This window comes from Halichoerus grypus, chromosome 10, assembly GCF_964656455.1.
Source record: "Halichoerus grypus chromosome 10, mHalGry1.hap1.1, whole genome shotgun sequence".
NCBI lineage: Eukaryota > Metazoa > Chordata > Mammalia > Carnivora > Phocidae > Halichoerus > Halichoerus grypus.
Window position 1 is genome coordinate 1,153,514 of NC_135721.1, and position 25,768 is coordinate 1,179,281.

Below are 25,768 nucleotides of genomic sequence, written 5' to 3' on the forward strand. Positions count from 1 at the left end.
ATGAATTACTCACATATTCTTCCCTGTTGTTCAAACAAGCAGAAAGTGATAAAAAGAACACGAGCAGAGTTTGACCACATAACCACCACTTACTGAAAATCATCGAATCTTTCTGCGCCTGACTTTTTAGTGAGCACAACAATGAAATGGTTTCTGCCTATCTCACACAAGCACTGAAGATCCAGCATAATCCCGAACCTTAATATACACGCTAGATGTGTACATTGTTGGCAATATTTTGTTCATAGGTAACTACGATGCTGGAGGATCCTTGGAATTAAAATAACTATCTAATTTCCAGGTTACAAATAATGGTCCTTCTATAATCTGGGGGTCCCGCTGTAATAATCTGGGGGTTTATCTAAAACAAAACCTCCTGGACTGCACAGTCCCATTTACGTTAGAGCGTACGCCGCACCAGATAAAACAGTGACCCCATCCCACGAGCAGAAATGGACTCTGCCTCTGCTCGTAAGGCTGATGTCGTGTGGCCCTTTCACGATGCCTGCTTCCTCATGTTAGACGGTGGCCTGCTGCTTGTGGACGTGCATGTGTGTGAGCCAGGCTCTTGGCATTGTCTGGAATGCTCTCCTCTGCCTGGGTCACGCTTGCGTTGCTTCTCTCTTAACTGAAGTCACTGTCTCTGCCTCTGTTTGCTAAGATAAAGGCACAATCCACCTTGGAGGGAACCCGCTGACAGCTTGGGATATGATGGCCACTGAGAGCAGAAACCAAGGAACATGAAAGATTGACTCAAGAGGGTGACCCAGAGCTCCGGCCACCAGACAAAAGAGGGACAGCCCCTGCTTCTCACAAGCGTATGATTTCTGCCAAATCGACTCAAGCCGTGGGCAGAGGCACGCAGTATGGAATGCCCTGGACTCACTCTGCGTTTCCCACGGTAAAGATGTTATCAATGCCGGCACTCAACCTTTGTTGGCGGTGATTTTGGCACTAAATTTACCAGGAAGGTAAAATAGAACGTATTTGGTAAGTGAGGACATGGAAACAGGAGATTGTCAGGTATACGGGTGCTTGGTCAGCAAATCACTTGGCCCACGGGGGTCTTGGACCACGTGATCATGGGGCCCTCCAACAGACTTCTCTGTATTACAGCAAATCTCAGTGAAGCAGTCTCTAGATAACAGGAACCTAAAGTGATTTCTTCTTAGGAAAGATACTTTTGCTTGACTCAGAAATCGAGCCAGCCTTTGGTGCTTCCCTGCAGAGAACTAGCAATAACCAGAACCACAGTGGAAGGTTGTCCACGTGGGCCATCACTGTTTGATCCGAGTGACTCCTCAGGACCTAGGATTCACACGGGAGCCCCTCTGAAAGGGGGCAGATTATTACACTTTGCTGCCAAGGATACTCAGTCAATCGGATGCATTAGTCTTAGAAGGTGCTTAGCTGGGGAGCTGGATGCTGAATATGAATTCTGAATCCAGGAACCTGACAAATGATTATTTATCCTCTTAATGGGCATTTGCCTTCCAACTATGTCCTTGTATGCTTCAGATTCTCACTCAGTGTTTGCTGGTCACCGTGTAGTTGGGTCCTACAGATAGACACTCGGGGCCTGCATCATCCTTTTTTTTTTTTTTTTTTTTTTAAAGATTTTATTTATTTACTTGAGACAGAGAGAATGAGAGACAGAGAGCATGAGAGGGAGGAGGGTCAGAGGGAGAAGCAGACTCCCTGCTGAGCAGGGAGCCCGATGCGGGACTCGATCCAGGGACTCCAGGATCATGACCTGAGCCGAAGGCAGTCGCTTAACCAACTGAGCCACCCAGGCGCCTGGGGCCTGCATCATCCTAATGTAGCCATTCACTTCACGGTTCTATCATACATCCACTTATGCTCATTTACTTGAATGTTTCTAGAAAAATGTCGTTAGTTTTGATCTTCTATCTCACTTTTAAAAATAATTATGTTCTAAGCATTCAAGTTAGAATAATAATTAAAAAAAACCCTGTCTCAATGTCCACAATAGCCAAACTATGGAAAGAGCCGATATGCCCTTCAACAGACAAATGGATAAAGAAGATGTGGTTCATATACACAATGGAATATTACTCAGCCACCAGAAAGGATGAATATTTACCATTTGTATCGACCTGGATGGAACTCGAGGGTATTATGCTGAGTGAAATAAGTCAAACAGAGAAAGACAATTGTCATATGGTTTCACTCATATGTGAAATATAAGAAACAGCAGAGAGGATCATAGGGGAAGGGAGGGAAAAATAAAATAAGATGAAAACAGAGAGGGAGACAAAACATAAGAGACTCTGGACCCCGAGAAACAAACTGAGGGTTGCTGGAGGGAAAGTTGGGGGGATGGGGTCAGTGGGTGATGGTGTAAAGGAGGGCACGTGATGTAATGAGCACCGGGTGTTATATGCAACTGATGAATCATTGAACACTGAATCTGAAACTAATGATGTACTGTATGTTGGCTAATTGAACTGAAATAAAAAGAAAAGAGAAAAACCATATCTAGTTGCATTCTAAAGCTATTTCATTAAGTCTCTGCTTCTTTAAATTATGTCAGTTTGTACTTTAAAAGTAGATTATTTAAAATATTAGCCTAAGTAAACTAAAACTGAAAGTTTAATTCTAGCAAATGAAGAGCAGAACCTACAATGTGGTTAAGACCCTTGGTTAAATTTTGCGTATTTGCGAACCTGTCCTACCAGAGCCCAGGGCACACAAACACCCTCGCTTTAACAGTGCTGCCCGCTTCTGCCTGATCACAGAAGGGCATCTGGAGGAGCGATACTGCTCACACCATCTTTATGAGAAGCTACGGTCAGGTGATAAACCAGGAACCAGCTTCAGAAGTTAATGACTTTGCCCAAAACTGCACACATTAGGGAAGTGTTCACAGGCAATTTGCCAAATGGGTCTACTTCCCAAGGTTCCACACACCGTGTTCCAGGAAGGTACCGCCTGTGATTCTCAGCACGCAGCTCCGTCTAGTCAGTGACACGGGGGTGCGGGCCCACGGTCCATGCAGTGGAGCGGCTGGTGCCTACGTGTGTGCTCTGATGCACATCACCGCACTGTCCCCACAGTCTCAATGCTCTCAGTGTCGTGACAGGAGGAACAGTCTGGAGACCCCACACTTTGATGTATGAGATCTGTGTGCACACACGTATGCACGCAGGTGTGTATGGACATGTGTGCATACCTGTGTGAATGGAACGGTGACCTCAACCTGCTCCGGCAATCATAAAATTCAGGTTCCTGAAGGAGGAACATTAATTTATGTCCTCCACACAGGATTCGCAACAACCAGCCTCACACCTGCCACATCTAAAACAGCTCTCCGCACTGGCTGAAGCTTCTGTCCTTTGTATCGAGAAATTAGCTCTCCCAGAATTCAGAGTATTGAAGAGCTTTGAGTCCAAGGAGGAAGCATAAGAGAACACACTCCCTTTGCTTTTAAACACATTTGGCATTTCTCTGAGGCAAACTCTAAGCCAATAAAGACTAAATCTAGATTCTTCAGAAAACTCCCACCTTTTTCTAGAAAACAAATGACTTTTAGGAAAGGATTATCTTTCAAATCATATTTATGAGTCTGACACTAAGAGAAAACTGGCTATAAAAACAAAACAACCTTAAATCTATTGCCCAAAGCATGGTCACCACCCTGTGCACATGCCTTTGCACGTGTGTGTCTCACTTACGACACTGGATGCCCCAGGTCAGAAACACGGTTCTCAGATGCGAAGCAGATGACACGTCGATAAACTATTCCATTTCACAATATTCCTTCCCACCCCGATCTGTGACAAAAGGTGCAGCTCTGTCCATTGACAGACAGGAATGACGCCCCCGTTGGCGCCCCAGGGGTCTTGCCGAGCTTTCAGCCCCTGGGAAGGCACGCAGCTACCCATCCCCACAGCGCCACTGGGGCTGATACAGTAGGCCTTGGGTAGAACATCCAAGAACACGTGAGGTTAAAGACAAGGTGTGCTGCCCTAAGTTGCTGGATAAAGTAGCTAAGATAAGCTAGTCAAATGTGCGCTCGGTGAGCACCGTGCACATCAGTGATGAGCAGTCTGAGCTTGAGTGGGACAGCATCTACTGCCTGGGAGGCAAGGAAAGGAATGCTTTCCAACCAGTGCTAAGGACACATGAATCGATACTCGTTTCAGCCTTGACCAGGCAGACTTATTTTGTGAGTAAGAAATCACGAACGTGTCCTGAATAGCAACCCCGGGAACTCCACATCGACACACTGGCCCCAATCACCACTTGATGTGTGCTACTATTTTAAAGATTACCATTGTCTTCCTCGTCGTCATCGTCATCGTCGTCCTCCTCCTCATCCTCCTCCTCGTCCTCCACGTCCTCCCCATCCTCGTCGTCATCGTCCTCCTCCTCCTCGAGCTCCTCCTCTTCCTCCCGGTCCCCCTCCTCGTCCTCCTCATCCTCCTCCCTGTGCTCGTCCTCATCTTCTGAGAACTCTTCCTCCTCGTCCTCCTCCTTCTCGTCCACGTCCTCTGAACCCTCGCTCTCGTAGCACTCATCCACCGAGGAGCTGTCGGCTTTCACGGCAAACGGTTTCCGCTTTGGAGCAGGTTCTTGGGGCTGCTTATCCTGTGTTTTTCTTTTTTTAGCCAAGGGGCAGCCATATACGCTGTGTAGAGAGAGAGAGAGATCTGTGTCACTATCTTTGGAGGTTAGAGCAACAGGAACCCCGGTCCGGGAGCTAAGGCTTAGCACGAGCGCCATCGACGCAGGTGCAGAGGGTCTGAGCACACACACGCGCACACGCACACATTCCCCTGGTCACCACCACACTCGTCTCCCCTCCCAGCCCTGGTTACGGCCATCACGTGATAACGCGGAGGCCCACGGAGTTCAGGAGGGTTACGGCCATCACGTGATAACGCGGAGGCCCATGGAGTTCAGGAGGACTTCCTGTGAGGCGTTACCTCCAAATCGTGCTGGTGACGACACACACTCACTTTGTTAAACATCGGGCCAAATACACATTATGTGTGATGCACATTTTACAAGAAGCCTTAGTTCATGCACAGTATATTAACAAACGTCACTTATGTGAAATATAAAAATATGTGTGTTGCGAGGAAGTTTTGGATGTATTTGGATTTTTCTATTCTACAGACAAAATGGCATCTGTAAACATAACGAAGTCCTCAAAGAAGATGAACCGTGAACACCTATTGCTGAGAACAGCCGCACAATTTAAACATACGAGGGATTTCGTCAGTCCAATCCCAACTTTACAGAAAACAAACTCAGTGTTGGAGGCAGTCGTCCCTCAATCATGCTGAAATTGGCCCAAACTCAGGCAAGACACTTAGAGCAGGACCCCCACCCTTTCTCCCAGGAAGGACAATTTTCCAAAGTGACGTTGCTAATTACGGTTCTTGTCTTCCTGGATACCCTATAGATACACCACAGGGAATAAGGGGGGAAGACACGGAGGCACAAAGACAGATGTTCCTTTTGTCTAAAATGAGATGTGTGATCTCTGTGACTGACTGAACAATCGGTAGGACTCTGATTAGTTTGTTTTCAGACCTGAAATGTGGAATATTTATCCAGTCTCATATGGACACATTTTCAGAGTCTCCTTGGTGCTGGACCCCGGGCCCTGCCAGACTCAGAGGGGAAGGACACAGACGTAGACAGGTGTGAGTGAGACCGTGTTGGAAGCAAGCAGTGTGGTTTACGCGTGCACCGAGTACCTCACGCACGGGCACGCTGGCAAGGGCTGTTGAATGAACGGATGGCGTGTGATAAAGGCATGCCGAGGGCGCTACATTCTGTAAAAAGAGGGAGAGACAGTGGGTCAAGGGAGCTAGGACTTGCCCCAGAAGGTTGAGGCTGGGGGACTTTCGAAGGGGATGCATGGAGCTATTTAAATGCATTTCAAGCAAAACAGAGACTTTGCAAAGATGTGAACATAAGAAAGAGTATGATCAGTGCAGAAAACAGACATAAAAACCAAACATGGGGGTTTAGCGTGTGTGACGGTGGGGCTGGCGGGACCATGGCAGGTGTGGGCCGAGGTTAGACGCGGCAGACCAGCCTGGGGACTCGGAGACGCGTCTCACCCCTGGGAGGGGCATGGGAGAGGGTAGGAGAGGCGGTCACTGTGCTGACCTGGTGTTGGCTGAGCGTCCTGAGCCTCCGCCAGACACTCAAGTCCCTGATGGGCTCTGGGGGCTCCCCAGCAGTGAGAAGGGGAGCGAGTTAGACCCACGGCAGAGGGGAGGGATGCGCACGTAGGAGGCATTCTGTTTGGAATATGATGCATTTGAGGTGCTGTGGCAGGTCTCACAGAGTGAGGGGGTGGACAGATACTCGACTTTGTACCTCAGGGTCCCCAGCTGTAACCGAGCATCTTGCACGCTTGCTTTAGGGATGGAAGAAAAATGTTAGTGCAGTGCCTGGAGCCTACGCGGGACCCGGTGAAACATGGTGACTGCTCTTGGATCACCATCGCAATTTGCATTCCTGCTCAGGAAGCCAGTAATCCAGCAGGCTTGTCCCTCCGCACAGTTTGGACACTTACTATTGTGCTGTTTGTCGCCCCTATCAACACTTCCCAGATAATTCAGACCGGGAATGAAAGGGAATGGTAAGGATTTCATGTCTTAGAAAATGATTTCTTCTGGTTGCTTGGGTGCATTTCATATTCTAGTAAAGACGACATGATTCGTCTGATGCCCTGGAGGACACTGGCATGCATCAGTGCCCAGAGTTGAGGGACTTCATGCCCATCCTAGTGTGTGACTGTGGTCAGTCCCTTCTTCAGTGTGGATGTCCCTTTCTTCATCTGTAAAGTGAGGGCCACTGGGTGACTGCTGAGACTCCACCACCTCCAAAACCCAGGATGATTGGTCACCTGCCTTTTGAAACTTAGCATCTCTTAGAAACGTAATAATCGAAACAAGAATAATACTTACTATAACCAGAAAAAACCTGAAGAGAATATATATTGGTCTATATAGCATTTCTAAGATGAAATAAACAGAGTTCTGAGCTTTCTTTTGTGTGACTCTTTCCACACACCGGGGAGACTGAGTCAGGGGCCTCGGACACACATGGGAGCGCCTTGGAGGACTGGCTCCCCCTGCCTTGCTGTCCACCCCCTCGTGCTGAATGACCACCTGACAGCGAGTCGAGCTCGAGCTCCACAGCAGTCAGGCTTCTGGGGAGATGGCCCTGGTCAGGAGACTGCTAACGTGCCCAGTCTGTCTTTGTCCAAATGAAGACTTAGCAGTAAGCGCCCTTACTCTTGCAGAGTCGGCCCGCAGCGTCCAGGTCATGATGCCTGCTGGTACCTGCCCATCAGGAGCTCTGTTCTGCATCAGGTTACCTGCACAGCAGGTGCCCACCAGAACAGAACACCAGGCCTCCCGTTGACCATCAGACTCATCTAGATTGCTGGGAAGTGACGTACAACCAGCCAACTCTGCTACTCAGCGATGCTCCTCAAAATGCTCCACTCCAACTGGCACCGGGAGACTCCTTCAGACGGATAAGCCAGCACCGCGGCTGGGGTTCCTGTTTTATCTCCCCTCCCATCCGCACACACTTAGCTGCCCGAGAGCTCCAGAGGGCCCACTGGCTCAGACCTTAAACGGCCAGGGAGGAGTGTGCAGATTATCCTTAAAACAGAGGCTGCAATTAGAAGTTCACAGAACTGGACTTTGCTTTGGATAGACAGGCCTCTGGGATTCTGGAAGGCGGCCTGTCTGGCTGAAATAATATCTGGAAGCCTGGGGTCTGAGCTGCAGGACGTTGTAAGTGGGGGTCGGGGGGTGTCTGGCCATCGGGACGGCCCCTCTTGTTCCCGTGGTCAGGACAGGAACCACGGCCCGGCCCCTCCTGCTCTGGTTCATTTTCCCATCTCTGGTGCCCACCACGGCTCCCTGTCCTCTCGAGCCCTTTGCGGTGGCGAGCCAGGGGCGTGGGGAGGGGGAAGGAAAGGAGGGAGAGTAGAAACATCGCTGAGTCAGACGGTGGGAGAAGTGTGGGTGTCTGCCAGTCACCGCCCGAGCCCGAGGCTCACCTAGCGGGTTCCGGTGTCAGCACATGACACATTCGGCAGACAGGGTAATGACGTGGAGGGAACAGCTTTTCCAGAGCCCTGCATTCCTGGCTCGGCTCTGTTAACACCTGGATGGGCTCCCAGACACTGGCCGAGCCTCAGTTTACCTATCTGTGTAATGAAAGTGTTGCCGGTCCCTTGACTGCTACAGTTTCAAAGCATTCAAAATTCCTAAGTGATCTCCTTATTGTTCCTAGTGAAGTATAAATTCTATCATCTCCTACTCTGTTTCTATTTATGATTTTGGAAACCATTTCAATTAAACTTCGTACTGTTGGAGTGAGCTGGCCTCAAACCTCCAGTACCCACTGCCAATTCGCATGGCTTGGTGCTCAAAGTCTTCCCCTGTGTCCATTAAGATTAACGGTAAATCATGTCTCACACTTAACTGCAAACACATTCCGTTTGCCCCTTTCCTATCGGATCCAGTCTCACTGGCCACCAGCTCCTGGTGCCTACTTTACATTTGGGAGCAAAATCCAAGCCCAAAAGGGAGATTTTATTCATGTGTCAGATAGCAGGTGGATCGAGAACCTGCTCGAGTCCACAGAGGCCTCCTGGTCTATGAGACCCAGGGGTTCGGACTATTCCAGAGCACGGCCTTGGAGGACAATTCCGCAGCGTGAGTCTGAGGAGTGTGGGTCCTCCGGAACCCACGTTCTGTGCGTACCCTGTCTGCTGATGAGGTGGCCAGCCAGCTGGGAGCAGAGAATCCGCACACCCACGAGGAGCGGGTGCTGCCTCCTCTCCATGGCTGGCGCTGCCAACCCAGGGACTGTACAAGTCAGCGTGCTCCACACCTGTGTCCCACGCAGATTCACCTGGGCTCGCTGCTGCCAGCACACACGAGTCTTCCTAAGCAGACAATAGAAACCCACAATCCCGGAATGGCTGCACTTTACAGAAAACACATGGAATGCACGGTAGAGGCTACGAGTAACTGGGAAGCTGACACCGAGGTGAAGCTCCAGGTAAACGGACGAGGCAGGTGTGTGGCTGGCCGTCCCCCACACCTCCCGCATGCGGGAGCACCTGAGCTCAGCTGAGTGTCTGGGGTTTGTGTTGTTGCTTCAGTCCCCAGTTCTGCTCCTCAGTAGGACAGTCAGCCCCCCCCAGCTGTGTATTCCCCATGGGGAACAGTGCAGCCCTGCTGATGGCCGGTGGTCAAGGAGTATTTGTTGAATGAATAGACCATAGTTTTCTCCATTTATTAAAAATGAAAGCACTTACCCCGTTCTGGTGTAATTATGGGTTCTCCTTCAAGAGACTGAGAAAACAGCCTGTGTTTAACAGCTTGTTACATTTCAGAGCTGGAGAGTCCGGTACGGTTCAGCTGCTCGTCATGTGTAGCTATTTAATTAAAATTAAAGAAAATTTAAAAAATTAACTCCTCAGTCATGCTAGTCACATTTCAAGGGTCTGGTAGCCACAGGCGGTGGGTGGCTAGCATACTGGGGATTTCCACCACCGCCAGTTCAGTGGGCGGGTCTGAGCCACAGTGGGTGCTTGGCAGGTATTTGCAGAATGAGCACCTGATGGAGAGGACAGTGGATACTGCAGGAAGAAGAGGAGAATGGCATAGGAAGGGCTGAACTTTGGGAGGTCGCCCAAGATTCCAGAACTCTGACTTCAAGGGAGCTCGGTCTTCTCCTCCAGTCACTGAAGGGAGTGTGTTCAAGTCAAAGTAGCAACGTCAGACTAATCCACCCTGGAGGTCCAGGCCGATACCAGTGGGGAGGCCTTCAGTGAGCCCTGGAGATACCTCTGAGCAGAGCTCCCCGCACGCGTCGGCAGGTGCGGCGACGAGGCTCTGCACAGCCCTGTGGTGTGGCAGTGGCCGGGCGCCCAATCCTCGTCTGTGGGGTATGGACAGGCTCCTTATCTCCGGTACCCACTCCTCCACTCCAGCCCTTTATACAATAGGCAACATTTGAAGATTACAACAGATGCGCTTTCTACTTTTTCCCAAACAGCTGGAACTGCAGAGTGCCTGTTTCAGCCTCACCAACCGAAGCTCCTGCAAGTTGCAGAGGGAAGAACTGCATTGAGCCGGCTGCTGGTTTCTCTCAGCTAGCGTGTGTCCTGAGCATTACTGTGCCGCCCGCAGGCCTAAAGTTCCTCAGTCGTGGCAGCTTTGACAGTCCTTTTGGTGTTAACTTGATTTAAGCGATCTTGAGTCTTTCCTATCAGGTCATTCTAGAAAATTGGTTCTTTGCCCTCAGTGAACACTTACATTTAAAATATCGCGTCTTACACGCTCTCCGGGCTGGTTGCTATACTATTTTTTAATGGTCTCTCACTTGACGTTTTCATTTATCTAATTTTAACATAAGCAGAGGATGAGGTCTCAGTAACCGACAGACAGATTTGGCAGTGTGTTCCTGTTTCATCTCTTCCTGAGGGCGTCAGTGAGAGAGGCAGGGCCCACGAGGCAGGTGGCCAGACCGGGTCACGGACCGCAGGCGCTCCGGGTCACCTTCTCTCACGGACCACGGATGATACTTTTCTTGTACTGCTTGAAGAGCTTCCGCTGTGCTGCGGTTAGAATCATTATTTGGAATAATGTAAATAATATTTGGACAGGATTCTGGAGCCCTGAGTTCTAACCCGGCTCGGCGAGAACGCCACGGCTCATGGAGCAGTTTCTTGCTGTCTTCGAACGTCTTCACAGATACTGATCCACAAACCCTCACAACGGCTCCGTGCAATAGAAACGATTCTAATTCCCTTTCTAAGGGACGGAGGTTTCCAGTGACTTGCTGAGGGCCACACGGCCGAGTAACGCAGAACAGAGTGCTTGACATTCCCTTGTCCCCATGTCCTGCCCTTCTGAATTCTAGAGACAAGTGAAACCTGCCCAGATTACTGGGCTACTGTAAGGATCCATTCAAACTAGAAGGTATCTGTTTCTCCGGCGTCTATCCTATAGTCAGCAAGACTTAACCTTCTGGATGAGCGAGGCTGAGCAGCTCCTCCGTCCACGGTTAAGAACGTGCGTCACAGAGCAGCGCGGACACAGCCCCTAACCTCCCGGCACAGGAGCCGACAGTTGTCCGATGGAGGCGACGGGCCACCAGGGCCAGGGTGGGGCAGGAGACAGACAGACAGACAGACACGCGCGAGCAGCGTGGCTGCCCCTGGGGGAAGGATGGGCCAGGTCTCCACAGATGAAAGAGGCCGACGCCCTCCCATACGCGGGGAGGGCTGTGAGCAGCGTTCGACCGACACGGACGCAGACGACACGGTGATATGTGTGCCTAGATGCGTCTCAGGCTGCGCGTCTCGTCCGCAAGTCCCAAACCCCCCGCGGGGGCGTCCAACTCTGCGTGAACTCCAGCCCACGAGGACTCCCCCCGTGTCGTCCTGAAGAAGCCTCTGCCTCACTGCTCCAAGTGTCTGTCCCTAGGCGTCCGTCCATCTGGGAAACCCGTCGCCCCGCCACCCCCTCATGAGACCTGCGCCAGATCCGCCACTCTCTGGGCCCAAGCTCTCCGTCCTCTGCAGCCTCTCGTGGGGGTGCGGCACTTCCTCCAGGCGCTCACGAGGAAGGGCATGTGAGGGGGACATGTTGGAGACTGCGTGTGAAGGTGTCCCTGCACTGCCCTGTCCATCACGGCCGCCTGCCCGGGGAAAAAATTCTAACCAGCACCGCGCTTGCTGGGTACGTGCGCCGCTTCCTCCCTCGTGTCCAGTTCTTGGTGACTGGTCACAAAGTCCAGTACTATTACGAGTTTCGGTCCTTTGTATGACACTGGGGAGTTTCTGTGGTTCCTTGCCGGTCCCTCTGATTGGGGCACATGTCCACCTCCTGTGCCATGAGCTTGGCGAGCTGGGCTGATCTGCAGTCGGTTCAGGGAAATTCTGCATTTGCTTCTAGTGCTGTTTTATCCTCACCGTTTCCTCTGGTCCCTCCCTGATTTCTAGAATCTGGATGCTATGCTTTGGGAGCTCCCTCTTGTCTGGTCTTATCTTCTCTGTTTTCCCCCAGAGTTTTGTCCTCTAACTACGAGATTCCTTCGACTTTACCTTCAAGCCTTGAGTTTTATTTCTTGCTATTTTTCATTTTTTCTAAATTTCTTTGAGGTCCTAATTGTTTTCTAAGTATCTATCTTCGTATTTCTTTGAGAATATTACATTTTGGGGGGAGGATTTTCTTCTTTTTACATAATCTCTGCTTTCTCCAGGTTGTTTTCTGTTATTTTGTTTAGAGGCTTTTCCCCCATGTCTCATCTCTGGATGCCCCCCGTGCACAGGGCAGGACCGCGGTGACTGTGGGCGTCAGGTGCAGCCTGACCAGGCTGCTCCGTCTGGTCGTCCAGCAGTAAAGCGCTGGTTTCTCCCCAGCACATGACACGCTTGGAATCTAGTGCGGAGACGCTCGGGTCTGGACATTCCGGGCACAGATGCCCACCCAGCCCTCCTGTCTGTCCTCAACCTCCAGGGACCCAGTGACAAACCCCGTGCTTCATTCTCTCCAGAGAACACTTCGTTCAGCGTATTACATCTCTGGGGTGAAAGAGGGTTGCTCCATCTGGCTCAGGGTCTGGAGCCATAGACTGGGGGGCTGCCTTTACGCACACATAAAGCCAGTTTCCCGGCTGTCGATCCGTCATCAGAAGTGCCTGGTGCCACCAGTTCTCGAGCTTCAGGGGGTTCCAGAGTTCAGGTCTCCCCAGGGCACCCACGATGCCGCTATTGTTGGGGGGCAGGGCGTCTGCTGGATCAGACAGTCCTCGACTCTCAGCCTGCTGCTTCCAGAATTCCAGTGCTGTCTCCCCTCCCCCATTGTTTTCCCCGGTGTCCCTTTGCCTTTGAGAACCAGACTCTTGGCCGTCGTTTTAGGGAGTTCTTCAAGGCAGCATGAAGTAATAAGTGTGTTCGACTCTTTCTTGTACTTGGACACTGTCTACTGCCTTTTAAAGGACTTGGAAAATGTGGCTCTGTCCTCCCTATATGATTTTAGTTCCCACAGCATGGCCTGGAGCCCCCGTGGTGGCTACCCATCCCCCTGCCTCTCTCCTACAATCCCCTGCCCACCCATGACCGTTCTCAGTCCTGACCCTTGGTGATAGATCTCAAGGTCCACCTTCTCATAAAGTCACTCCTGACCAGCCCTGAATTCAGGATCCTCTACCTTTAAGAACTCTGCCCCATTAGATACTTAGCACCAACTTTGTAAACCCTACCTTACTGTGAGCTTGACTTCTGGATAGGCGTTTCTCTTATCATCTCAATTCAACTGTTTTCTCTTTGGCTCAGGGACTGTGCCTTATAGCCAATTATCCTAAATCCCCACTGTGCCAAATGATGCAGTGGGTCTTCGATACATCCGTTCTATCGATCAATATTATTGACACTTTTGGTGTGGGCCCACCAGTCTTCAGACTTGATTCCACCAGCGTCTGGCTTTCAATGAAATGCATGCTGTCTCCTCTTCCTGCACAAAACAACGTTTACTATCTTTGCCATTTACGAGACTCGAATGTTGAGAACGTTAGGATAAAATTATCCCAGGAACCAAGCTACCTCTTGGCAGGAAGATTAGAAAATTAAACTGCTATATAAAAACACAGAGACTCTATTTTAGCTAAAAGTCTCAAGTGGTTAACAAGGTTTCCCAAAGTGGCCAGTCCCTTATGAGCCTGTGCCCCGTGTGACAATGACGATTCCCTCGGAGCAGTGAAGTCCGGAGGAGGTAGGAGCCTTGGAAATCACTGAGTCCATCTTCTCAGCTAGAAAATGAAGAAACTGAGGCCAGAGAGATTAAGTGACGTGTGCAGCTCAGCGCATGGGTCAGCCTCAGACCAGACCTCTGTCTGCTCAGCAGGCACCTCTCTGTCACGCAGAGTAGAGGTCGAAGTGATCAGCAGCCAGGAAAGCACCCGCACTGCGAGCCCGTCCCTACCCTGCCGGCCTGCATGCACGGCGGCTCGCGCCTCCTGTCCGTGTCAGCTAGAGGAGCGAGCCCCGGGAGAGAACTGCACAAGCAAACACCGTCGTGGGCTACGCTGTCGACAGCTTCGTCTTTCTGAACGTTTCCAAGTGGACGCCAACACTCCTGCTCCAGAGACCACTCGGCCACGTGTGACACTCGCAGTCGAGACCACCTGGTCTGCATGCATCCAGACGAAGAGACTGAGGGCTTTCGAGGCAGCAACTGTGACTGCATCCGTAGGGAGGGATCGCTCCACCCGGTGCTGGTGCCGCGGTAACTCCTCACGCTGCAGAACTCTTAGCACCCTGACGTACCTCACCCCGGGCCAACGCCGTCCCAGCTGCTGAGTCTACGCCAGCACGCGCCCTGACCTGTAGTGACGCAGACGAGCAAGAACCGAGAAGCAAGCGACTTACGTGTTTGTGCTGGGGGCAAATATACAAGAAAATCCGTAAAACAAAAAGCTAAAGATTCCCTACTCTTCTTCATCAGGAGCTCTAGGACACGGTACTTTGTCTTTATATGGTCGGTAGGAAATTATTCAATTGTGTAGTATTTAAAATTCCGGTATAGTTGAAGGATTGAGATATTGACAGGTTTAGTTTGGGGATGGAGGTGATGCATTTGAACATCCGTAGCTCATATATTTAGTAGATATTCAACATTTTATGCACATACACACACACACACGCACACTCCAGGCAAAATATGCCTTTGATAGAAATAGTAAAGCTTCTTAAATATGCATTTTCTAATAAGCTGTTGCAAGCAAAATATATAAGCTCTTACTCCACATAGATTTTCAAAGCGGCTCCCCAGTTTAATGGGCATCAGGCTACAAATAATGAGCCTTAAAATCTGGCCATTATAAAGAGGATTAAAAATGTTTTCTTCATAACGTAGCCCTGATTCTCCTTTCTGCGGCAATGGTTACTTACAAGCTGTTGTGCTTGCACACTTTTGTCGAAGCGTAACCTTACAAGCAGATCCGTCTGCCTTCGGGGCTTCCCACCCCGTGTTTGGGTAATACCTCAGCTGGACCAGCTATGCTCATTCCTTATTTACTTTCCAGCATCCGTTAGAGACGCCGGTCCCCAGGAAGCCCACCACAGACTTCCTCATCGTGCTCGCTGCCCGCTCACGACCCAGCACCCAGCACACACCACCCTGGAGCCCGACCCTCACGGCTGTGGGTCTCCCCTCTCCCTAGGACTGTCTGCTCTTTCCCCTAAACTCGGGTGACAAGACAGGCTAGACGTCCTCGCTGCAGGCTCCCCTCACATACAACAGGTGATTCTCCCAGAGTCTGGGGAAAAGCAGCTGGGGTTGCCCTGTTTGTTTCAAATGAGGTGGAGTGACAGCTCACGGGAAAGGTGCTTTGAGCACACAAATTCGGAACATCCACCGTGCTCCTCCCATCAGGATCTCTCCTGGAGTCTCTGAATGTGGCATCTCTGTCCCATCTCTCCCCAGCTCGTTTGTCTTTGTGAGCAGGCCGGTGTCCTCAGGGGGCAGGAGGGGGCCCAGTGTGGCCGCGATGCTGGCTGTGGCCCTTGAGGATTCCCAGTCGGAAGGGACGTAGCAGGTGTGGCTGGGTCGCGGGGAGGCATGCCGCACGGCGCAAGCACGCTGCTTTATTGAGGCGTGATAGCCCTGGGAGTCCTGCCTGGCTGTGAGGTCCCAGTGTGTGTGCGCGTGTGTGAGCCTGCTCTGCCTCTCACTACCTCCTAGCGGTAGGTCCTCACCTCTCTCCGCATTGCTTGGAAGCTGCTCAGGTCTTTGGGCAACAAGGAGAAGGACCGTCTTCCAGGCCACACCTGCCACACGGCACGTCGTCGGTGGGGTTTATCTACTTCCGTTTGTGTTAATGAGCGCTTGGCTCACTGGCAGTTGGAGACGAGATGTTTTGGTGGAAAGGTGCTAGCCCTCCCCACGGGACCCCCACGCAGCACTAACAAGGTACTGAGGCTTCCTCGTGGGCCCCAGCACTTTGCCCGTGGAAAGGGGACATCTCCTGGAGGCATCTTCTGACACAGCCAGCCAGACCTGCTGTGTTCATTGCATTAGGGTAACAGCTGAGTTGTAGAACTTCTTTCTTTTTGTAAGAAAGGCAGTGGTGGTTCTTTTACATCCTGCGGAAGACCTGCAGGGGCCTGGAGAGGAAGAGCCAGTGCACGTGGACCCCAGCCGGGCGCTGTCACCGGACCCCGACGCGGTACCAGCTTACCGTACACGATGCCGCCACGTGGCTCTCAAATCTGTCTTCACATTTAATAATCCTAAATAGACAAGAATGTTTTTCTACAGGTTTCTTCCCCCAAACTGCCTACCTCTCCTCCCTGAGAGTAGAAAGACAAATCTTAGTTATATAAAAGCCAAGGTTCTCAGACGTTTTACTCGGGAAATGAACACTGCTGTGGGACCAGAGGGCTGGTCTGGAAGCTTCTTCATGTATTGTAGGCCCTTGTGGGGGTCGCTCCATAATATGGGTCTCGGGTTTCTCCTCTGCAAAGACGGCGACACCACTCCGACCCTCGGCGCCTTCAACGGCCTGGAATGAAGGACCACGGACCAGGTGTCTCAGGGGCCCCTGGAAGCACTGAGGTGATGGAACAGGGACGTCCTTGTTCCCAGGGACACTTCTACTGAGGGAGGGGTTTGGGAGGCTCAGCAACCTGCCCGATGGCTCAGGCCCCTTCCTTCTGGGATCCTGTGGTGTTTCCTCGAACAGTTCCTATTGCCACGAGGTTCCTCACGTGTTTTATTGAAATAACAGTCTCCAAAATTTAGACTACCAGACACTAAACAGAAACGGGGAAGGGCCAGTGTGCACAGCGTGGGTCTGCGTGGGGAATGTTCATTCCCCAGTGTTGGAGAGATGGCAAGAAAAGTCCATGGTGTCATATTGTCTCATTGCCGGAAATACAAACAACCAGAACCCAAAATGAAAAGACCAGATCCTACGGGCCATTCAGAGCTGCTGCTTCCAAATAACGTGCCCGTGGGCTTTCTGGGGCCACGTGCAGCACGGTGTGGCCCAGAACCAGCCGAGCCCCTTGGGAGAAGCCTAAACTCAGATGACCCTGCTCCTGCCCACTTCCTGGCCTCTGTGGGCCGAGGGCTTTGCCATCTGAAGGCTGGGTCTGGAGAGACAAAGGGGGGCTGGCCGCCTGGCAGTCTGCCTGCCCACTGCATGGTCTCAGGAGCAGAACGGTCCCAGTGGAGGCCGGGCCCAGGGCTCACTGAGGAAGGGTGCCCCCTGGGTGCTCTGTCTCAGACTCCAGGACGGCCGGCGTCCCACCTCCAGGGAGGTCAGCCTTCCGGGGGAGACTGGCCGCCCAGAGTAATCCTGTTTCTCCTAAAAGGACTCTTGCATAGAAATGATTTCTCACCGCAGAGCTGAGAACCGTGTGGCCTTAGTATTTCTAGTCCTTCCATGGCGACGTGACAGGAAAATGCAAGCCGCCAACAGACAGGCCAGCGTGCGCTGTGCTGAGCAGGCTGGCAGGACTTCTCCTGCTGGCAGCTCCGTGGGCCTACCCAGCGGGGCGACCCGGGGTCGGGTTCTGCCAGCCGAGAGGGCAGCGGCCGGGCTGCACGTCAGGGAGCAGAGGGGCCTCCGGAGGAGCAGGGCCCCTTCCCCCGGATATGCTCGCTTACTTTGCTTCTGGGAAACGCCCGAGTGCCACAGAAACTAGTCAGTGTTAGAAATTGGAAGGTTCCGCTGCAAAAGGAGGCCTCTGACCTCACGTATCTGACCACAGACAGACTTGCTAAGCTTGAAACCGCAGCTGGGCCAGTGAGGGGCTGGCTGGGTGCGGCATCTCGGCTTCTGCTCCCTTGGGAAGGACCCTCATAAATAGCTCATCTTCTTGGGCTGCGTCTGGGTTCTGTGCGCCAGCCCCGAGCGGAAGGACGAGATCTGCACCAAGCTGGAAACAAAGGCACGAGGAGAAGGATAGGGCGCAGTGGGGAGGACGGAGCTGGTGGCCAGCGCACCGATTCCTGTCCCTGGGGCCTGAGTGAGTCCTGCGAGCACCTGAGCTCCCATGTCTCCAGTTACGGGAGAACCTTCTCGTGCGCGGAGGGGGACACCAGGCTGCAGGTGCATCCAGAGGCGGTTTGAAGTGAAAGCAGAACTGCCAAGTGACAGGCAGGCACGCACCCTGGCCCTCGCACCTGCCCTGGTTCCCCAGCTGGTCCTGAGCCGCGCATCTGAGAACCCCTGCCCGGAGGCCACACTGGACCCTGCTCTCTGGCTTGTAGCCCACTGTCCTCCCAGACGTCTGCAGGCTCTCCTCCTCCCTCCATTCCCGCCCCTGCCTCAGGCTGGGATTCTGCGGCTCCCCTGGGCCACAGAGGGCCTTCTATTGCCTCTTGCGACGATTGGCCGACCACGGGGCCTCCGGGTCCTTCACCTCCCTCCCCGCCCCTCGCACGCAGGCTGGGGCCCACGAGGTCTGCTCGTGCCCTGCTCGCCATCCTGACCCTGTCTGCACGGGGAGGAACTTCCGCAGGCTCGCCCTCACCGGCTGTCCTCCTGCACCCAGGCCCTGCCATGGGGGCTTCCGCAGTCCCGGCGGGGAGCTTGCTTTTCTGTCCTCCCTGGGCTCCTTGCCCACCGGCCCCACCAGTCCCACTGGCCCCGCCGGCCCCCTTGCAGGCCGACACCCACTCCCAGGGCCCTGCCTGCGGCCCTGGCGACTCCTGCAGTCCGAGTCTGCACTCAGGCATGGGAAGAACCCGGCCATCCTGGTGGCCAGGGACGCGTCCGTCACCATGGCCAGCTCAGCACTGAGCGCACGGTGGTCTCGTTGCAGGGGCTGAACGGCTGGCTTCGCCGACTGGCTGACGGATGACAGCGGGAGGCTCTCCCCCTGTGCCAGGCCTGTCCCGCGTACCCCCACCCCGTGCCCCGCAGGCCCCCTCGCAGGCCAGTGGGAGGCTCCCCCTCGCGAGGACTGGCCAGCCCAGCGGGATGTGGCCTCGTTCCTCCTCTGTCCCACCGTCCCCCGGTGTAACTCCCTCAGGGCACTTGGGGCATCGGGCCATCTGTGTGTTTCTGCAGAGAGCTGCAGCTCCTGACACGCGGTGCAGAGGCCACAGACATGAGACGGCGACCCAGAAGCCTCCTCCATGGGAAACGGAGGCAGAACGAACCCGAACCCCAACTGTTCACAGATTGTTCTATATTTCCATCATTTTCCCATTGAGAGCCCTTCTATGTCACAGGTAGCCTGGCCTTCGGGCAGGCATTTACGGAGCGGGCACCGTGAGCCGGCGCTGTGAGGGGCCGCACAGCGAGGCAGTGAGGGAGACGGTCCGTCCACTTCGGGGGGCTGAGGATGTCCATTGGGAAGGGATCGTACACACCGGCGGGAGCTGCAGGAGCACGGACGCAAGTGCAGTTCTTCACACGCAGGGAGGAATCCGCTCGTCAGAGGCTCGGTGGACAGGCGCCTGCCGAAAGTGAGGTGTCCTCCCGCAGGGGTGACGCAGGACGTGGACCCAGCCAGAAGTCTGGTGTCCATCCCTGTCTCGCATCGACAGGGGGTGGAGTGAATTGTTCCAGAGCCTTCTGGTAGTTGGAGCCAAAGCTGGGACCAAAAAAAAAAAAGAAGTCTCCCAACTTGCATTTTCCAAATGTCAAATCTGGAATTCCATGTCCAAGCCATTTCTTAGATTAAGGTCACCACGCTTTGTGCCCTTTTTAACCTAAAGACATTTTTGTATGATGTTCATACCCAGAACTCTGGCAATGGAAAAAAGTAATCTATGAAAATGCTCCCAAAATACTCCACAGGGTTTCTTGTTTTCAGGGGAAAAAAAGCTATAATTTTATAATTTAAAAGTCTGAATTAACTAGATCTATTCTGTATTGTGATATGTTTTTAAGTGATATAAGATAAAAAAACAGCCGGCATTAAGGAATCATCCCTGATGATAATTCTCGGGGCATCAGGACAGAGACTGAGCCTGGGGTCCTCTGGGGACAGCCTTCAGAGCCCACATCGCGCTCAACGCTCAGGGCAGGTGCCCAAGGCATGATCCGTGTTCTCGAGGAGCCTGGGGTCCAGGGCCGTGGAGGCAGGCAGGCCTGGGCACGCTAAGTTGCCCTCAGCGTGTTCTCTGGACAGTCACCGTGCCGGACACACCGCCAGCTTACAGCTTTTCTCCAGCAACTGGGATGGGAAACATGGTGGGGTCTCACGTTCCCTCCATTTCCAGAAGGAATTAACCAGTCTTCCCGTCATCAGCAGCTCTGTCTATGCGAGAGATGGAGGGCGTCCCAAAGCCTGAAGCAGCCGGCAGGAAGCAGGAGCACCCCAGGATCTGCATCGCACACTGACGATCAGCTTCTTCAGATTTTGAAGGACTAAGTTTGACCAGAATGTGTCCAAAATGCATGGAGTGACAGGGTCGCTCTCCGCTGGGTCGCCCCAAGCTCGGAGTGTTTCGTGGGGAGATGGTTGGCAGCACCACTCGTGGAGACAGCCACCGGGCAGCGAGGGACCGGGCTCACGCCCTGCTCTGTCCCTTCCCCAGACAAATGAAGCTGGGACAATGTAGGGGGCTGTCTCATGGCATTCTAGCTGGTGACAAGAAGAAGATTCCCTTCTTCTCCTCAAGTTAAATCATGAAGAGACATGACAGATCATGAGGCAAAAGGAACGCATCTGGGTGTCCTCACCAATTAAAGTTCAAACACAGCAGCGTTGACGTGGGGCCTGGAGAACCTGGTCCCTTGTTGGCTGATGGGGACACAGACCTGAGAGGGGCATGGGGCTGCTTCCAGGGTGGCAGACACAGGACTCAGAGGAAAGCCTCTGCCAAGAACCCCCGGCTGACGACAGGGCTGGCCGTGGACACTCCCACGGGCGAGGTGGAGGGAGGGCAAGGTGACCGCCCACCTTCTCATGTGCTCTGTCCCTGCACAGACATGCTTCTGCTTCAGGCTTTGGTCTGGCCACCTGGCTCCTCCCCTGCTCCCCATGCTTGGAATTCAAGGCTGGGCAGGTGGCAGGGCGGGGTGAGCCAGGTGGCCGTGACAGGGAGGAGAAGGTGTGTTCCCCTTTCTGCCTGGCACGAAGCATCAGCCCCTCTGCTTTTGTTCAGCGGTGGAAAATCCACCTCCTGGGCTCCGAGAGGGAGGGCGGGCCCCGGGGGGCAGCTCACCCAAACACCGGAGGAGAGCATTCTCTGGGAAGAGGAAGCCGTGGCTTCCAATGCTAACCTTGACATCTTCCAGAATTTTATGGAAAAGGCATCGTTGAAAATCACAATCTTTAAAAAAAAAAAAACTGATCCTTTTACAAATGATAAAATTCTTTTTCCAATAAGGAAGTATTTTAGAAACAAGTATATTCCCTATTCTCTGCAATGGGATAACTAGGGCATCCTTCTCTTCTGCTGGGGGGATGTACACAGATTCCTTCTGCTGGAAAGAAACTTAAAATCACATTCTCCTGTTCTTCAACGCTAGGCTTCTCCTTATGACAAGGTACACCACTGAAAGAATCAAAGTCATAAAAAGCTATCTGCAAAGATACTTATCATACATTATCTATAACACGAAAAAGTTCCAAAAACTAAGTCCTGTCCAACCACCAGAGTAGAGCCGCATCAATGGCAAGACGACAGGGTTGGAAGCACGAGCGCTGAAGTAAAAATCCTTAATGACATAGGAAAAGGCTCATGTTACAATGCTACGTAAAAATAAAAAAAGACATACAAATTTAAGCCCTGAGACTGATCTGGGAAAACAACAAAAATGCATCAAAATCGAAGCAAAAGCCGAGCAGCAGTGGTTAGGGACGTCCTGGGCACACGGGGCCGTCGGCATCCACAGAGGGCCGCCCCCGCTTCCACGAGCACTTCTCTTCCCTTCATCTCCAGTCGTCAGTGAAGAAGACGAGCTTTCCCGCCGCTACTCTAAGTCGTCTGTGACCCCCGCAGCATTTCCTTGGGCCTCGCTGGTGAATAAAAGCCCCCGGGGAGGGTCAGTCGAGAGTCAGTTGAGAGCATTTGAAAAGGAAACTCCTCTTTATCTTCCAAGTTCTGAGCGTTTCAAAGATTGCTGAGCTCCTGCCCGTGCACAGGCTCTCCCCCGTCTCGGCTCATCGGCGGCCGGTGTCCCCGTGTCCCTGCAGCACCGCAGGTGGACCCCGGCGGGGGCCGGAGCGACTGGGTGCTGAAGCCCACCCCAAATCCTCCTCTCCTCTGCCTGCACCACAACCCCCTTCTTTTTGTTTATTAGAAGTTAGTCTGGGTTAATTTAGGAAGTGCCTGTGATGAAAACCATGCTCGCCTCATTCGATGCTCAGAGCCCACACAGCCCCTCGCAGTAACGAGTGGGGCTTTCTGCGCGGCGGGCGGGAGGCGGCAGGGGCTGGAGGGGAGAGGACCCTGCCTGGGCGTGGACAGCAGCCCAGGAGGACCAGCCTGTGGTGGCCGGTGCCACGGCCCCGGGGCCCAGGATTTGTAAACTGTGAAGTGCTTCACATAGTCCTACTGGTATTGTTGTCACTATTATAGGGATTTCGAGGCCCACAGAGGGGCTCCCATGTGGAAGGGAGAAGGGGCGAGAGCAGCGTCCCTGATGTCTGCTGGCTGAGACCCTCCTTGGCAGCCAGCAGGACCGTTGCCCCGTGTCCTACCCATGAGCCACGTCACGTCAGAGCCAACCATGTCTGCACCCGTGCTGTGGCCCCATCCCTGTGCCCCCAGCCGCATCTGCACCCACCCCCTCTGCCTTATCCCTGTGCTCTCATCTGCCCACCCCCTCTGCCCCATCCCCGTCCCCCCCACCCGCATCTGCACCCACCCCCTCTGCCTTATCCCTGTGCTCTCATCTGCCCACCCCCTCTGCCCCATCTCCATCCCCCCTCATCCTCCTGCATTTGCAACCACCCCCTCTGCCCCATCCCCATATCCCCCACCCGCCCGCATCTGCACCCACCCCTCTGCCCCATCCCCGTCCCCCCCACCTGCCTGCATCTGCACCCACCCTCTTTGCCTTATCCCTGTGCCCCCACCAGGAGGGGGTGAAACGAGCAGACAGGAGGGGCCTGTGCCCATATGCGTCCCCACCAGGATGGAGTCTCTGCTCCTAGACCCCGTGCCAAGAAGCTGCTGTCTCAGTGACGGCCCAGGCCTGCATGTGAGCAGGGCCTGGATGCATCCATCACACCGAGTGAGCACAGAGCGCGGCTGAGACCTCTGCCCCAGGACCGCCATCTGGTCGACCCTTCCCCAGATGGTGGCCTCGGCCTCCCTGTCCTGTCAGCTCAGCGGCTCGCCAGAGGGGTAGACAGCACCGCTGGAGCCCGCTCCCTCCCCCTGTCCTGCCCACCTGCTCTCAGGGGAGCTCAGATACTCCGTTCATGAGCCGTAGGACTGGCTGAGGGGCTCACAGAGCTGTGGGAGCGCATCCCCGAGTCATTATGCATTATTTACGAATGGAATTTCTTCCAAGATGCTCATTTCCCCCTCTCTCTCCCTGGAGTTTTAGGAAATGCATCCACTTGTATGTGAAGCATATCTCTGGCGATGTGAAATATAACATTAGATGATATTCACGGCCTGCGGGGTGGCTACTAAATTACAGTGAGTGGGTCTTTTAAAATCTGTTGAATTATACAAGCGGAGCACAGTGCCTTCCCTTAGTGGGAAGGGAAGGTGCGTTTGCCTTGGGGGTCCACTCTGAGGCCCGCAAGGCTCTCGGAGACTCACGGGGTCCAGGCAGGCCCTCTGAGTGAGGAAGACGAGCACCTCCCCAGGCTCCACACAATCTCCGGGGCTCGTCCACTCTTCCTCCCAGCCCGCCCGCCCGGGCCCTTCCCTACCCCGTGCTCCTCTCAGGCCGAGGCTGCGGGGCAGAAACCGCCCACGGGCCTCTCTGTGGTGGCGACTCTCAGACGGCACCCTGGCCCAGGGCACACTCACGGGTAGGGCCGGCTGGGGGCTCCGAGCAGCCCAGGACCTCCGGACCCCACCTGTGTGCTCTGGGGGGGGGATCCCAATCGGGGGTAGGGCTGAGCCTGGGGGAGCTGCCTGGTCTGCCCTGACCCCGTCCCAACCAGGCCACAGTGGTGTTCAGTGCGTCCCTGATGGTCAGTCATGACTCCACAGAGGGGACAGAGCAAAATGGAGGATGGCTGATCCCAGGTAGTTAGACGTCACCCTCCTAGGTCACAGGATGGCCGGGAGTGAAGCTGGTGGCGGCCCTACCGGGGTCATGGCTGGGGACTGCGGGGGGACAGCCCACTTCCTTCGGTTCCTGGGAAATGCTGGAAACACATCGCGGTCACAGACGGGGCCGAAGTCCGTGTGGTGGAACGCCAGGTTGTTCCGCGGTGTCTGCCCAAGTGTGTACTTTGTGACCAGATGTTCCCGGGCCTCCCTCCACTGGGGAGCCGAGACCAGAACTGAGGTGTTAAGGTAGCTTCTGGCACTTATGGTCTTTGGAGCAAGGTTTCTTATCATCCCAAGCTTGTTTGGTTTGGCTTTCAGATTCATACACACTCTTGCTAGATGCTTCCCCATCACCTGCAAACTCCACCTGACCAGCTATCTGTCTTGCACACACACACACACACACACCTGTTCCTGAGGGCAGTGGTTCTCAAACTCAGGGAGCGTGAGGATCTCCTGGGGAGGCAGCAAAAACAGAGTGCTGGGCCCCACCCCGCAGCGTCTAATTCACCGGGTCTGGGTGGGGCCCAAGCATTTGCCTTTCTAGAAAGTGATACTGATGTTCCAGGTCACGGAGCCCTAGTTGAGAACCCTTGCCTCAGGGGAAGCTGACCCAGCCTCTGGCTCCGGGATGGGCTGGACAGTCATGAGGACGGTCATGTGTGCTGGTCAGGGATGGCTCGGGGATGGCCGAGGTCCCCCATGGAGCACGAGAGCCGAGAGGATGGTGTTGGCAGCTCCCGGAGAGCTCCACCTTGATTTATGAGAGTTTCTAGGCAGGACTCCTCCTGCCTCTTCTGTCCTGTGATGCGGAAGCACACGGGAGCCGAGAGCTTGGCAGCAGAGGTGCCGGATGATGGAGCAGAAGCCCCCGAGTCAGGCTCCTGGTGAGACAATTAATTCTGCACTTTTAAGCCCATTGGAGGTGGGTTTTCATCTGTAGCTGGCAACTTAGTCACACAGAAACTCTTCAGATGAAAGCCCTACAATCTCATTGAATCCGAGCAATGTTAAGGCCAAGCGAGCACTTTCCTCCATCTCTTAGTAATTTAGGCAGGAAGAGTGTCTTGCTGGAGTTTGGGGTTGCAATCATATTTTGGGGTCTAATATTTGAAGCGCCATTTTCTCTTCAGGATATGAGGCAGAGAAGCAGGAGAAGCGAGTGTTTCCGGCGTCAGCCCTCGCAAGGGTCCTGGAAGTGCGGGCGTAGACGACAACAGCGTGAACGCCCTCGAGCGTGGGGCACAGTGTTGCCCACCAGGGGGTTCCTCCAAAATCGTCAGTTGTGATACCGACTCTGGGCACTGGGAGCTCCTCCTGGAACCCTCTCCTGAGAGCACTGGAATCTGGCAAGGGGCCTTCCCCACCCCGAGCCCCCACCCTCTGCCACCACCCTCACTCCCTAACTTGGGGAACACGCACCCCACAGCACCGGGAGCCCAGCGTTGGCCTCTCCTGTCCCTGGAGGAAGAGCCGCCACCTGCAGCTGAGGCCTGGTGGTCGCCCCCGCGGCGCACTGTGGGTCCCGCCGCGGCTCA

The 25,768-nt window shown here is 53.7% G+C and overlaps 1 protein-coding gene across 18 annotated transcripts in view; it reads right to left on the reverse strand.

Annotated features, from left to right (window-relative positions):
- The window catches only part of MYT1L (myelin transcription factor 1 like), a 427,780-nt gene that overhangs the window by 106,038 nt on the left and 295,974 nt on the right, over positions 1 to 25,768 (reverse strand). For all 18 annotated transcript variants that reach the window (XM_078055898.1, XM_078055892.1, XM_078055900.1 and 15 more), the window contains one exon: positions 4,296 to 4,651. In XM_078055898.1, the coding sequence (XP_077912024.1) occupies positions 4,296 to 4,651 (356 nt within the window). The remainder of the gene's footprint in view (positions 1 to 4,295; positions 4,652 to 25,768) is intronic.